The sequence below is a fragment of the Argiope bruennichi genome, chromosome 7 (assembly GCF_947563725.1).
Source record: "Argiope bruennichi chromosome 7, qqArgBrue1.1, whole genome shotgun sequence".
Lineage (NCBI taxonomy): Eukaryota > Metazoa > Arthropoda > Arachnida > Araneae > Araneidae > Argiope > Argiope bruennichi.
The window spans coordinates 21,957,261-21,973,581 of NC_079157.1; the positions used below are offsets into that span (position 1 = coordinate 21,957,261).

The 16,321-nt window shown below is 33.6% G+C and overlaps 1 protein-coding gene across 1 annotated transcript in view; it reads right to left on the minus strand.

Annotated features, from left to right (window-relative positions):
- Positions 1 to 16,321, minus strand: part of LOC129976393 (uncharacterized) — a 30,017-nt gene that overhangs the window by 4,915 nt on the left and 8,781 nt on the right. Inside the window, exons 4-7 of the mRNA XM_056089929.1 lie at positions 13,739 to 13,831; positions 8,823 to 9,020; positions 3,043 to 3,270; positions 1,483 to 1,677 (exon numbers count right to left, since the gene is read on the minus strand). Coding sequence (XP_055945904.1) covers positions 1,483 to 1,677; positions 3,043 to 3,270; positions 8,823 to 9,020; positions 13,739 to 13,831 — 714 coding nt within the window. The remainder of the gene's footprint in view (positions 1 to 1,482; positions 1,678 to 3,042; positions 3,271 to 8,822; positions 9,021 to 13,738; positions 13,832 to 16,321) is intronic.

Below are 16,321 nucleotides of genomic sequence, written 5' to 3' on the forward strand. Positions count from 1 at the left end.
TAAAAAAAATACTTTGAATGTGAAAACGGACTCTTGTAAGCAAGTAAAGCGGTTTGCGAAGTTCTCAGTTGAAATGTCTGGAATGTTTCTTTTGACTGTGAATGAAGGCAAGGTAAGTCGATTTTAAAAAAAAGATGTTTCGATAGGAAAGGAAAAAGGAACAAATGGGCCTGATTCTTAGACATATGAGGAGATCTAGAATAACTTTAAGCATCAAATTACACCCATATAGCTTTTTGTGTCTTGTACCTATCGGGTTCAACTGGCGAAGGACGCAACACGAAATGGGCAATTTTATATCAAACAAAGCTTCCTAAACCACATATAAAAGACATATCCTTCGGAAAAAAACGACAGAGAAATGGCAAAGATATTAGAGCAATGCCGATGCAGGCAGAAAAGTATTTAATACCCTGTCCTCAGTTAACCTTTATTCCACTAACTGGATCAGAGAGGATATTATTTTCTTCTCACCATACGACCTCAAAATGTTCAATATGTCGGAGAATGATCAGTGCAGTTGTATCAGGATCGGCACGGCATTTCATTATGCTTCGGAATGCATCCTGACAATCTCTTGGTATATGAAAAATGCATCACCAAGCCATGAAGAATGGCTGGAAAGATTCGCTAGCAACTTCCTCTCCAGGCAAAAAGTCCATGGGATAGTTAAATTTATCAGTGACGATGCATATTGTCTTGCTTCCCTAGCTCTCAACATCAAATGTCTTACTCGCGAAGACTAGGGGGGGGGGGAAGCACCTCAGTTTTTTCACATACATTTGCATTCATAAATATCAACTAAGAAGAGTTTTTCTTTGTTACCATTAACCAAATTACTTTTCATTTGATTTTTATAACTGCATCCTTACTTGCTATGTCATGATAACAAATGAACACAGAATGCATGCGTTTTTTCATACATTTTATGTTTCTGTATATTATTCCAAATATTTTTCTTTAATTTTTAGAAGTTGAAAATCCTTGTAAAACTCCTAGATTCATTTTGTTATTAATTCTTATATGTTCGTAAATTCTGTATACACACACACACATATATATATATATTTGATTATTCTACTGTAAATATTTTGGCATTTAATAAAATTTCCTTAACATGTCCATCAAACTGTTTAATAACCATAATAGCATTTTGTTCTGTACCTATTGCGTCCACTTGGACCGAACAGATAAATCAATTGCATTCAGAAATTGACAAAAATTTACTAGTTTTATGTGAAGACTACACACCAAGTTTAAACCATCAAGCAAAAAGCTTGTGTTATCGTGTTCATGGATTGAATAACTGCCAAAATTTCAAAACCTAATTTTTCTCTCTTGGGGAAATCTGAAACATGAAGATTTTTCAAAATCCGAGTTCGAATTTTTTTTACAATTCTTTGTAAACTACTTATAGTAGAAAGTGAAAAATGACATGTAAATGGTTTAAACGTACTTTGTGAGATAATAGCCAATACTCACCAAGGCACAACAGATACATACAACTGTTATTACGATGTAGCACAATCCATTCACAAATTTCCAAAATGTTTCTTCGTATTTGATACCGAAATAGATGTTATCGTAACTACGAGCGACAAATTTCAGTAGATTTATGAAGAAGTAGAACGAGAGCGCATATTTGGTAATGAATTCGTAAAACTCAAGTACTTGCATCTGAAATAAGAGAAAAAGAAGCATTTTCCGGTCATTTCCTGCAAAGTGTAGATTCAAAATGTGGAAAAACAAAATATTCATTTGAATTTTTCATATCAAACACTACAAAGTATAGATCTAAAATATTCAGCTGAAATGCTTACTGCATTCTTTTATTTTACTTGACTTGTGCTATGTTAAGAGTTTTGAAATTGATTTCACTCGCTTCCTGCTTCAAAGAGCTTTCAAAGTTTGTGCACTTACGTGTTTTTTTTATGACAAATCATTACTAATATTTTCAAAATTTAATTATCATTGCACAATTGAATAATTTAGCTAGTGTGATATTTTTCTTCCAAAAAATCCGAACACATTTTATTGTCTTTTTATGCTTTGTCTAAAAAATAAATACGATCCTCTAAGCATCTAAACAATTTTCCATTTTCATAAAGTATCTATTAGCCAGATTTTAAAGTCCAAACATTATTATTTTAAAATTTATCTTTGGATTTTTTTTACATTAAATTTATTTCTGAGACAAAGGAATTTTAAGCTTTATTTTTATACCTTTCAATACTTTAAAATTCTTCAATATTTATTTATAAATAAGATTTTCATAATGTTTCTGATCAATTTTATTACGAGTTTTTTTCTAAATTTAATATTAAAAGCCAGAAAGTCCCTGTATACTTTTGTTCATATTGTATATGTGTTGTTACGTATTTGTAATATTACTTCCCGAAGCAGTTAGTTTAAAGGCAAAGAGGACAATTTTGCAAATTTTAAATGCCGAAATATCACGGATTTCTTGAACTCAAGGCTATTCAATTCCGGGCATAATTGAACAGGGGAATGGCATGGTAATGAGATTACTTAGTAAGTGGTTATTTTAATGGTTACAGGATATCACGATAACGAAATCTGGCTTTGGACGCAAACTTAGTGACAAAAACGATGAATCCCGAATATTCGAGAATCTCTGATATCTACTTTCGGACTCGAGTTCTAGCTTTTCTTCTAATAATTCGATCCCTTCGCTTTGCTGTGTTGCGATTGTTCAAAGGGAATTTGCTGCTTGTGTACTGTCGTTTACGGCAAGAATTCTTTTTGTTCTGGCTGTAGGCGATGTGCGAGGATAGAACCTGGGACCTTGTGGTTCGCAAGACATGACCATGATACCAAATCAATTGCTCGGGTAGCAGGGCTGTTAACTGGCTTATATGCTATACACCATATTGTCTGTTTCGGCTGTATTTTGTTATTCGTGTTATCGTGACGAATAAAATATCGGTATTTGTTTTTAAGTTTATTGGACTTTCCACCGTGCACCGATTTCCCCTTAACACTAAATTTATGGCTAAAAAAACTTAAAAACTTTTTTTTTACCTTTAAATTGAACGTATCTCTCATTAATAAAAAAGTGAGTGCCATGCTTGTAACTGATGTCACCCATATGGTGCATATCCAGCACGCTATCTTCACACATGCTTCGTCAGAGGTGATAAGATACAAGTTGATTCTAAAAAGAATATTGGCCGTGAAAGCAACAATAACGAAGAAGTTGATTACGCTTGCACATCTAAAGATATACTCTAGAAAGTCAGGCAATTTTATCTGAAAAAGAACAAAACAAAATTCAATTTTTTTTGTAACGTTTTGATATGCAAGGTATGCTATTAAATGTCAGAAATACTCAGAGGGTTGTTCAGGCAACTAGATGAAGGAAAACAGCAATGCAACATGGTATTGATGGAGGAGAGGGAAAATCACGAAAAAACGCATGCAGGTTCCGAGTCCAGAATGGTTTGTGAACAAACATAATGCACACATGTGGGTGGTTGATGATCCTCATGCCAGTGTTCGTGGAAATTTCCACAGAGGTGATGTCAGCGTGTGATAAGAAATCGTCTGTAACTATCTCTAAGATCGTACTTGTTGCTCAAACACCTGAAGCGAATCTTGTTCTTCTGCAAATTATTCTCCCAGAAATGTTGCAAAAAGTGTCAGTGACGGTGTAGTGATAATGCAATGTTACATACGCAAGTAGATATGCCAGGCCAATACGACAGATTTATTTTTATAACATTTCTTTGTTCTCAACTTCTGATGGGGCATCAATAGTATAAATGCTGTGTGGGTTTAGCAGTTGTGAATCACCCAAACAGTTTATGTTACCCCATCTAACTGTGGTAAACTATATCGCACTGCCTATATCAGGGCCAATGCATACACTCCCACTATCCATCAGTCTATCTGAGTTGGGTGTAAGGCACAGAAGACTACCCTGGTACAGAATCACCAAGGCAACCGGAAGGCCATCTGATCAGCCCAATCTCCCAGACGATTTTATAGAACATAAAATAAGAATTTGCAGACATTGCACATGGCACAGGCAGTAATTATTTATATTAAAAAAGCGGCATTTTCTTTCTACTTCTCTTGACATTGGCTCGACCTATCAAAAGCGATTAAGAGATAGAAAGCAATGAAAACAATATAGATAAGAGGACGCATATATAACCCTTCTGTGACAGGGGTGTCATATGCATCATGAGCAAAGGTCTCTCACAGCCGAGCAGCGTACCAACCCTACATTTCTAGGAATTGAACTCATGGGACGGTGATGCATATATGCATTCTAAACTGGAACAATTTTTAAACGTTCTCTGTGTCCATTACTTTTGAAATAAATGTAGTTTTAGTATCCTGACCTTCAGTTTTCTCCTATTCAGTCTTTGGTATTTTACTCATCAGCTGTTGTGGGGGAGGGAGTAATGTAAATAAACAAAGCTGGGTTGGGTAACTTTTCACTTGATATAATCTTTCGCGTTTCTGATCTCTCATCGAATCTTTTTTTTTTTTTTTTTTGCTATTGCTGTATAACCGTAAATAGTCTTTTTGGATTTTATCGCCAGTTCTGTTTATTTTGCTTAGCTTTCGGATACATTTTGCGTACTTCTCTTTTTATTACGGAAAGCCTTGGTTTCGGTTTATAATGACAAGAAAAGGCAATTTGGGCTGGAAGAATGTCTTCAATTAGGAATGAACTAATATCATTTAGTAAAGATCTAAAATTAATCTTTAATAATCTAAAAAGGTAGAAAAATGTTAAAAATGAAAAAAACGTTAGGACACACTTTATTTTTTGTAATTTTGTTTTGAAAGTTATGCTTAACGATGCAAAACCCCTGTCCTGTGGGATGATTCCTTTCACGCTCGCTCCATCTCATGTGTGCGTCTAGTAGAGGCCTCCCGTCTCGAAAGGGATAAAAACAACAATGACAAAAACCAGCTAACGCTTCTGATTGCGGCGGGCTATTGGAGATTATGGCAAACTCACCGTAAGAAGTGTGACTAACTGCTCTTAGTTAAATCTTAGCTATTTACATTTAGCTAATAGAGCCAATGCATGTGAAATTTTTTGGATTATCATCAATAATTGGAAGGCTAATTGATAGTAATTATGAATTACTATCAACCCTTAGAAGGCTGTTGTGATTTGGAAATACTTGATATGCTAGGATGATCCCATTCCCCTGCTCTTTTTCTCAGGTTTGCACCCAACTCCGATCAACTGTAGGATCGAAAGTATCTATACTAAAAGATAGAAATTAGATGCGCGGGGCATATTGTTTAACCTCCATATTCACCGGAATTGAATTCCACTTAACTTTTTCCCCCTCTAACATCATAAATCACTCATTTATAAGGTTCTTACTGACACAACGAAAAATCTCATGGCGCTTTGATGTCGTCGCTGCTGCAATCATCAAAAGGAAATTTGGCATCTTGAAGCAGCACTGTAAGACGTGTAAGGACGCCAGCTATCGTCACTTCGAACCATATTTGTAATAATTAATCAAACTGTTTATGTTATCCTTAATGTTCCTTTTGCCCTTTAAGCATAATATCGAAATATATGTGCGTTTTTCACGATTTTCCTTCTCTTAACGTGGTTTGGTGGCACCATGTTTTTCCCATGATGTCTGCTAACAAACTTTTGAGTTTGTCAGTCGATTATAGAGCACCCTGCTTAACTGAAATACTATCAAGCAATAAAAATACTCGCATATTTATTTTCCTTCTTTAATATTTTAATGCCATTTACGAAACATTAATTCAAATATTAATAATATATTAAGATTATCTGAAGTTCGCGTTCATGAAATTTAATGTTTCCTTAATTAGGTTTAATTACATCATAATTTGGTTTAGTTTCCTTATATTATATATTAACATCCCGTTCCCTTCTATTGTATATTAACATCCCGTTCCCTTCTATTGTATATTAACATCCCGTTCCCTTCTATTGTATATTAACATCGCGTTCCCTTCTATTGTATATTAACATCGCGTTCCCTTCTATTGTATATTAACATCGCGTTCCCTTCTATTGTATATTAACATCCCGTTCCCTTCTATTGTATATTAACATCCCGTTCCCTTCTATTGTATATTAACATCCCGTTCCCTTCTATTGTATATTAACATCCCGTTCCCTTCTATTGTATATTAACATCCCGTTCCCTTCTATTGTATATTAACATCCCGTTCCCTTCTATTGTATATTAACATCCCGTTCCCTTCTATTGTATATTAACATCCCGTTCCCTTCTATTGTATATTAACATCCCGTTCCCTTCTATTGTATATTAACATCCCGTTCCCTTCTATTGTATATTAACATCCCGTTCCCTTCTATTGTATATTAACATCCCGTTCCCTTCTATTGTATATTAACATCCCGTTTCCTTCTATTGTATATTAACATCCCGTTTCCTTCTATTGTATATTAACATCCCGTTTCCTTCTATTGTATATTAACATCCCGTTTCCTTCTATTGTATATTAACATCCCGTTTCCTTCTATTGTATATTAACATCCCGTTTCCTTCTATTGTATATTAACATCCCGTTTCCTTCTATTGTATATTAACATCCCGTTTCCTTCTATTGTATATTAACATCCCGTTTCCTTCTATTGTATATTAACATCCCGTTTCCTTCTATTGTATATTAACATCCCGTTTCCTTCTATTGTATATTAACATCCCGTTTCCTTCTATTGTATATTAACATCCCGTTTCCTTATATTGTATATTAACATCCCGTTTCCTTATATTATATATTAACATCCCGTTTCAAAGCAAATCTAGGGCTATATTTGGACGAACCTAGTAATTTGGAATCGTTGTCAGATGACGAGGACGATACCCGAGCTGTTATCCCCTCTCCAAAGTTCCACACCACACCAGAGGCAGGACGTTTGGACCCGAAGGATTCAACGTACACCATACCCACTTACACAATGGTTCTTCAGTGGGATAGATTCTCGAACCTGAAACATTCCGGTTCCGAAATGGAGATCTTACCACCAGGCCATCGCGGCCCGCCGTTTACACCACGTCACACAATTAGAGTTGCAAATGAAAATCATGTCTTAACTAATCAGAAATGCTTCATGCAAAGCATCAGCACAAGTTTTCATTTTAACACGGAAATTAAAAAAGCGGGAAAAAATCAATTTAAAAAATAATAAAATTTTAATTTTGAAAATCAGACTATTTATTTTTATCTCCATTACTAATAAAGATGAATGTGTATGCATGTTGGCACATAAAAGGCCAAACCATTTGATCAAAATGTACCAAACTTGGTACATACATGCTTCGACGAATGGAAATGTGGCTCTTGTAACCACTTTGAAGAAATTTGTACTAGAATTTTAATTAAATTGAAAAATAAATGAATTTTTGGAAGCATTTTAAGATTTTAACCCATAAAAAACCGAAGAGGGAATTTGTTTATCCGCGATAACTTGCGAATATGCATTAATTGCACACACAAAAGTTATTTTTTAAGACATTTAATCATTTGTTCTTTTTAGAGACTTCAGTTCAATTGATATGCAATATCTTTTGAAATTCAAAATATTCCTGAAGATTTAATATTATTTTTTGCATATTTTTTTTTAAAAAAATGGCTTCATTTCTAAAATGAAACTTAGATTAGTTCCATTGGTTGATCCAATATTTAAAAGTTGATTTTCTTTCATTATTTTAAACTCGGGGGGGGGGGGGGAAAGAATCCCCTGATTATTTAAACAGTTTAAATGAGGGATCTGAAAATGAAATTACATTATTCCACAGGGCATGTGCAATTTAAATTAAATATTCAAACATTTAAGTTATGAATGGCACTATAATATCACGAGATCCTCGTTATGAAGCAGAGCTCTAGAGACCTTTAAATGAAGCAGAAAATGATTTATAGTAATTAGGATAATTTAACAGGAGATTTTTTCGATGAAAGTTCGCTTTCGATTAATTCTGATACGTATGTTCAAATATAATTAATATTTCTAGTGATAATGTATTTCGAAAAATTTATAATATATATAAATATACCAAAAGAAATATCTAGATAATTTACAAGCTGAATTTTACACTAGTACTTAACCTGAATGCTTGAAATGTTTTCGAAAACCTTACAACGAATACTCAAATTTCTGCATAGAAATGTCGATAAAAAATAGGGACAACTTTAGCCATTGTCATTTTTTTTAAACTTTTAATATAATTGTGGAATTGTCCATTATATTGTTTTCTATATAACTTTGAAAGATGGAAAAATAAATTTAAAAAGTAATATGTTTTTTCAAGAATATTATTTATTGTAACATGCAATTTGAGAAGAAAATGTATATTCAAACGTAATTGCTTTTTTGAATGACAACATATTTTGAAAAATTTCTAAAACATATTTATATGTCAAGAAAAATATCTGCAGAATATATTGGCTGATTTTCATATTTATACTTTCATTAGAAAGTCTCATTTGAGCGTAAAGAAAACGCGGTCTCGTAGACCTCACCTCCCTAATTAAGTCCTAAAATTTCCCCTTCCCAGTTAAAGGTTAATGGTGGGTCAAAAAAATAGTTTGTAATTATTATCATGTTCAAGATCTTCAATTTTTATGTGGGAACAAGGAGAAAAATATGCGAGAAAGTTTCGAGTAGACTGTTCCTACTGCTTCACAGCATTTCTATCAAAGTTAATGGTTGACAGAATCTCCATCTGCACCAGTAATTCCGAGGTCAACAGAAAAAGGGGGGGGGACCCCGAGTTAAAATTTCATATACTTTGAAATATATAATTTGCACTCACCATGGCAAGCAAGGTACTTGCAACTGTCATTAAAAACACTATGCATAAGATAATCCCAATTGTCCACCTAGTTTCACCGAAATCAATGCTGAGCAAGCCGTCTGTCGTTACCATAATGACAATGTGTATTGCGGCAATGAGGCATATCATTGCCCAAAGACTGTGCAAGATGAAACTAAGAATATCGTGTTCTTCTCCCTGAAATAAAAAGTGGAAAAATATCACAACATATATATATATAATGTAAACATAATTTTTAAAAACAGAACGCAGGTTCGATGATAGAGAAAACACTTTACATTTTTAAGTTCGTTTTATTATCTTTAATCCATCCAGGAAAGGTATAATTTATTTACAAGAGGAGACGCGGACAAGGCACATCCGTTCACAGCAACAGATGAGACAAGAAGCGAGGTAATAAGAGAGAAACAAATTATCCCTATCTTATATAACATGAGATCGCGATATGGATTTTTGACATGTATCGATTCTCACAGGAACTTCTCACACGTGTCGACATTGACAAGGAAAACAGAGGGATCCTTTAGAAGAATCTGTTTATATCAGCGATTCTCTATCCTTTCACTCGGCACGTGGGAATCGCCGATGCAAACATTTTTGCAAAGCTTCAGTTGAATTATTAAAAGCGGAAAGGGATCAGGAAATAAGAAAACATTTTAGAATGACTTTGACATGGGTTGAATTACGATAAACTTTAGAATAATTAAAATTGAAATTAGAGTTCAAAATATCATTACACACACACACTAGGGGGCTCCTTCGCCTGCTCGCTTTCGTTCACTAACCCAAATAGTGTACACGAAGTTCATCAGTTCCGGTAAGCAAGTTTTTAAACTCCACTAATCATTTGTCCAATGTTAGAAGTATAATGTTTCCATGATGAAATCATACATTATCTATTCAGCTTACTTACGATTCAAGTTTAGTTTAGTTATATTAACGCCCGTTGTAAAGCAACACTAGGGCTATTTTGGGATGGACCTCGTCATTTTGAACCGCGGTCAGATGACGAGGACGACACCCGAGCTGTCAGCCCCTCCCCACTCCACTCCACACCACACCACACCACACCAGCGGGAGGACGTTTGGCATGACGGATTTAACGTGCAACAGATCCCCTTACACGACGGTTCTTTGGTAGAATCGGGTCTCGAACCTGAAACCCTACGGCTCACAAGCCGAGACCTTACCACCAGGCCACCGCGGCCTACTTACGATTCAAAAGCCTCATAATGAGAACATTCTTTGCTTATATCTCTAATATTTATGAATTAAATCAATTCTTCACATTTTCCGCACCAACTTAGAAGCTTCACGATCGGTTTTTCTTTCCAAATTGCCAGACTCTCAATTGATTTTCTCTTCCCATTTTTTTTTCTTCATTTGGTATAGCTGGACACCCCATTACTATTAAAAAACAATGTAGGATTTCCTCGTCTATTACTTAGGTATTCAGATGATTGTTATCCAAGAGAAGAAAAACTTTCGTTACTCGAAAAATTAAGCAAACCAAAAATGGTGTCTAAGAGTAGAAATAACAAATAATATTGTTTTAAACTCCTTTGCTGTTAATTTGCATTAATTAAAGCTTTACTTTTCCTTTACATACTTGTTATGATGTAGTAATAATTTTTATTGAATAAGTTCAGGTCCATATATTAAGGGTAATGCCAGCTCCCGGAAATAAAGGTTCAGAAACAAGACAAATGTGACTTATTCATAAAGACCATTTTTTAAACAAAAGATAAAGGAAGAAAAGGATTGTGCATGTGCGATACCATTCCTAAAATGCTATTCATAGTTTGGGAGCCTATCTGTCTTAGGGCAAATCCGACGTCTAATCAATACAATGCCAGGCCATGTTGCCGCAAGTATTGCAACAGGAGCTGATCACATCTGTATTATTGTGATTATTATATTTTATTTCAATCGGATGTTCCTTTCTTATTACGCTGTTTTTAATCTACTTGTGTCTATTTCAATGCACCTCGAAGAGTTGATGTTACTTACAGTCCTACAGTTTAATATTTTATTTCAGTTTTTCACTAAGTTGATAATACTACGAACCAGGTCAATATCTAAATAAAAAGAAAATATACACTCCAAAACGCAATTGTAAGTTTTGACTTGGTTATGATTAAAAATAGAGAATTATGGGGTGCTTTGAATTTTGTCACCATATACGTTTCTTAAAATTTATTATGACTGAGCAAAATTTATGATATTTTATAATATATGATATGATATTTTATATCGGTTTTTAATGTTCAATATGGGATAGGATCGTATATGCGTCATACTTTGCAATGCATTTTTTTGAATATAATAAAATATTTAATTTTTTTTAACTTACGAAGAGTTATAACTTTTATTACTGGTTGCAAAAAGGTCTTGTGTTCTTTAGATTTGGTATGTCAAGCATGACGATGTAAGAATTGTTATCTAAAATGATATTAAATTATGCTCGGAATGGTAAGACAGGCATGATCTAAATACTATTCAGACAGGCATGATCTAAATACTATTCAGACAGGCATGATCTAAATACTATTCAGACAGGCATGATCTAAATACTATTCAGACAGGCATGATCTAAATACTATTCAGACAGGCATGATCTAAATACTATGCAGGCATGATCTAAATACTATGCAGGCATGATCTAAATACTATGCAGGCATGATTTAAATATAATGCAGACATGATTTAAATAATATTTTAATTATAATATGTTTCTGAATAATATGTTTTTCTCATTTTTAGTTATAATTTATATTAAATAATATAGCATTCATTTCAATTTCTTAACACAAAATTCTGTGTAAGATTTTTTTTTTAAATCATGGCCTTCAAAGAGTGAATGAAATTTTATTTAAATCTCTTTAAACACAAGCAGCTTTTTATAAGATTTACTTATTGTGATACACTCAAGCGATCGTTTATCTTTTCTTGGTATAAATCTAAATTTTGTACCTTTCAACAATGTCATCCGTGTTTGGAGCTCAGGACATGGACCTACAGAATTTCTCAATATTTCTTGATGAAAATATTCTTTCGCATTTATTTTTAGTATGGATATTCTATTCAAAATGTATATAATTGCTCAAATTTTGTACGTTCTTATAAAATAAATATGTATATCTCCTGTAGACTTGAGAATGAAGAATCCTGAGATTCAGCTCTTTATCGATGAGTTTCTTATTGAAATTCACATGTGAATGCGGAATTATTTAAAACAGTTGTATAAACTGTTGCTCTAAATAAGGATTATCCCTAATACTGAATTCAATTGAATTGGCGTTATCTTAACGTTGATCTTAAAATATTAAATAATAACTTTAAAATAATTTCGATGACTAAGTTTTACCATTCATAGATTAAAAAAAAAGAAATTGCAAGACATTTGAGACACGAGAAATTCAGAAAACTAAAGAAAATAAATGATTTGATCAAATATTACCAATTTTCAACTTTTAGCTATCGTATATGAAAAAGAAATGCACATTTTTTTAATACTGAATATTACTATAGTATAAGCTCAATTACCCTATAGCACCATATCCTTACTGCATTACTGGATAGTATAATATTCGTATAAGTTAAGTTGATCTACATAATACTATGACGGCAGTAAAAAGCAAAGAAAACTCATTTGAAAGATGATAGAATGGTTGTTCATTTTTACACAAGAATCAAAATCTGGAACAATGGCATCAAATCATTTTTTGTGTGGCGTGCGACTATATGACTCGTATCATGCTACCATATTTGATCAAATCATAATTTTTTAAAACTAAATTCGACTAACTACAAGGCAATAGCATCGTTATTGCTATGTTCTTCAGTCAAACATTCAATCAAGTTAACTCGGTTCAAACATTCAATCAAGTTAACTCGGTTCAAACATTCAATCAAGTTAACTCGGTTCAAACATTCAATCAAGTTAACTCGGTTCAAACATTCAATCAAGTTAACTCGGTTCAAACATTCAATCAAGTTAACTCGGTTCAAACATTCAATCAAGTTAACTCGGTTCAAACATTCAATCAAGTTAACTCGGATCAAACATTCAATCAAGTTAACTCTGATCAAACATTCAATCAAGTTAACTCTGATCAAACATTCAATCAAGTTAACTCTGATCAAACATTCAATCAAGTTAACTCTGATCAAACATTCAATCAAGTTAACTCTGATCAAACATTCAATCAAGTTAACTCTGATCAAACATTCAATCAAGTTAACTCTGATCAAACATTCAATCAAGTTAACTCTGATCAAACATTCAATCAAGTTAACTCGGATCAAACATTCAATCAAGTTAACTCGGATCAAACATTCAATCAAGTTAACTCGGATCAAACATTCAATCAAGTTAACTCTGATCAAACATTCAATCAAGTTAACTCTGATCAAACATTCAATCAAGTTAACTCTGATCAAACATTCAATCAAGTTAACTCTGATCAAACATTCAATCAAGTTAACTCTGATCAAACATTCAATCAAGTTAACTCTGATCAAACATTCAATCAAGTTAACTCTGATCAAACATTCAATCAAGTTAACTCGGTTCAAACATTCAATCAAGTTAACTCGGTTCAAACATTCAATCAAGTTAACTCGGTTCAAACATTCAATCAAGTTAACTCGGTTCAAACATTCATCATATCACATACTTACATTTGCCACAAAATATTGGATCAAGCTTTTGATCGACGTATCATGTAAAGTTGATTTTAGACGAATTTAACAACCAACCAGTAAATACTAAAACATTTATTTATTTTGATCAATTGTCCGAAAAACAAAAGTTGTCTTAGAATTCTGCTATCCTTTTTTGATGGAGTAAAATATGGAGAAAAAAAATTTAGGTTCTGAAATATTCTACTTACATCTATTTCAATTTGACCTTGGTACAGTTTCCTGGGTTCACCTTCTTGCAAAAGAACGATATCCGTTCCCTTTACATTTGATTCCTCTTCTTGCTATATTAAGAATAATAAATTAGTTTGAATCATTTTGAATTTTATAACTTATGTTTTCATAAAGTGAGCAATTTTGTTAATACATTGATTCTCACATTACACGCTTGAGCATTACAGATAATATGAAATTGTACCAAATCATCTATCATATTAGATTGCTCTTAGCTATAGTGGAGAAGAGGCTAAGCAGGGATTATCTAATAATATGGCCTTGAGCATTTTTAAAAGATATTCAAATTTTACATCAGATTTATTTATTTATTAGAATACCATAATTTTTAACACGAAAATTTTCTAACAAATGTTTGGCACAGAATGACCAAATCTGGTCCTTGTACCAAAAAACCAAACTAAACCAAATCATTTGCTTAAAAACATGGAAAAATTCCTTGGATTTATTTCCTTTTTCTTGAAGTCAATACAGTGTTATTCGAAACAATGGCATTGAAAGCATCTTCTTTGCAAACAAAAATCTGGGACCTTCGGTAAAGCTGAAAGTGATTGATATGGCTTTGGAGAAAAATATTTAATCATATAGTTCTTTGGCGTGAATCTAGCAATTTTAGTGAATTTATCGCATGAATCTGTTTTGGATGCCTTTTCTTCCCCAAATGATTGAAATCAAAGTTTGGTACGGAAGTACTGTTGTATTCAGAAGATCATTTACCGAATTTCGCAGGTTTAACCCTTTATAGTTTTCTGGTATATATTCTTACCATCTGTAAAATATTTTTTATGAGGGCTCAAATAATAGTATCATCATATGCGTAAAATTTGATTGAGCTTCCTTAATAGCTTTGAAATACATTAAGCCTATAATTAAATGTATTTCACATGCATTAAGACAATGTTTTCAATCGTTTCGATTCAAAAGTGGTAAATACGCTTACCACTGCCCATTCAAGATGTAAGGATTTTCGTAGCGACATTACGTTCCTGCGTTTGTCATTAAATTTTAACTCCTGAAAAAGTTTTCAGACATGAATTCCACTGTATTGTGTTCCTTATGTCTAAAATATATTTATATTTGATTGCCATTATTTGTTATTGAATTTATTTCAATTCAACATTCATTTTTTAAAAATGAACAAAAACTTTTGATTCTGTTAAAGATTTTATGCATAATTTGACTTCAATTTTGATAAATTGATTATTTGAATACTGTAATTTACGGCATTTTAGTTTATTTCTGAAGCAGAAACGTGGCTAAAATGTTATTAATAAAAATGCAATATATTGCTTTCAAATATATCATGTTGCCTCGAATACCAATTTGCAGAAACCAGAGCGAGTTCAGCTCAGCGCAGCTCGTATTATCACTGGGCTCCGCAGAAGCACGCCATCCAACATCGTACTCTACGAAGCTGACTTACAGCCATTGAAGGATAGATGTATTCCTAATCTTATAAAGTACTTTAGCAAACTTTATAGCTACCGTTCTCAACATCGAACCGCTAATTTCCTGTGTGGTTGGAAGAACACTCAGAGGTTGAAGAGGTATAGTCCTCTTGGACATGCTGAAAAGTTAGAAGAAACAATGGGTTGCAAAACATCTAACTCTCTAAAGCCTATTGCTTCCCCTCTTGACAAATTATCTGGTGTGTACTTCCATACAGAACTATTGACTTACACTAATAAATCTTCTCAACATTCTGAATTTCTAAGACAAGCTGCTCTTGAAGTAATCAATAATATCCCATCTGAAGCTATACTGATTTATACTGACGGTAGTAAAGATGAAAATGGTCACACTGGTAGCGGGGTTGTAATTAAATCCGGCAATGAAGAGACTTTCCTTAGTCAGCGCAACCCTGACTTTAGTTCCGTCTTTGGCTCAGAATTGATAGCCATTGACATGGCTCTGGGCTTTTCTTTAGATCACCAATTAATCGGTGAGATTTGGCTTCTAGTTGATAGTCGTAGCGTCATACAGTACTTAGAAAACTGGAGGAATATTGTAGACCAGAGAGGCATCCGTGTTTTTGAACAATTAAAATTGATACCCAAGTCCTGCGCTATACATTTTCAATGGATACCATCTCATGTAAACCTTAAATATAATGACATTGCCGATAGTCTGGCTAAGAAGGGTTCATCCCTGACTCTGAATTCTGCTGAGCCCTTAACTTTCCAGGAAATGTATTCCAGAAGTAAGGCCCTTGTCAACTCATCTTGGAAACTACTTGGAAACAACTCACTTGGAAACTTGGTACCTTGGCTCTGGCCCTGGTGGTGCTCTGAGCTTTGGCGGTGCTAGACAAGACCAGACGGCTCTGTCTAGATTTAAATCTGGCCACCTCAAGACTCTTCGGTTCTCCGGTGGGAACAAGATCTTCCCCATCTGCACAAAGTGCAATTCAAGCGAGGCCACTGCTGAGCATTTGCTTCGCTGTATTGGCTTTTCCCGGGAGAATCTGCTTCATAGCCCCAATAATGTCCTTGATGGTTTGAAGGCGAATGGTCTCATGGACCTGATCTGATTCCGATCAA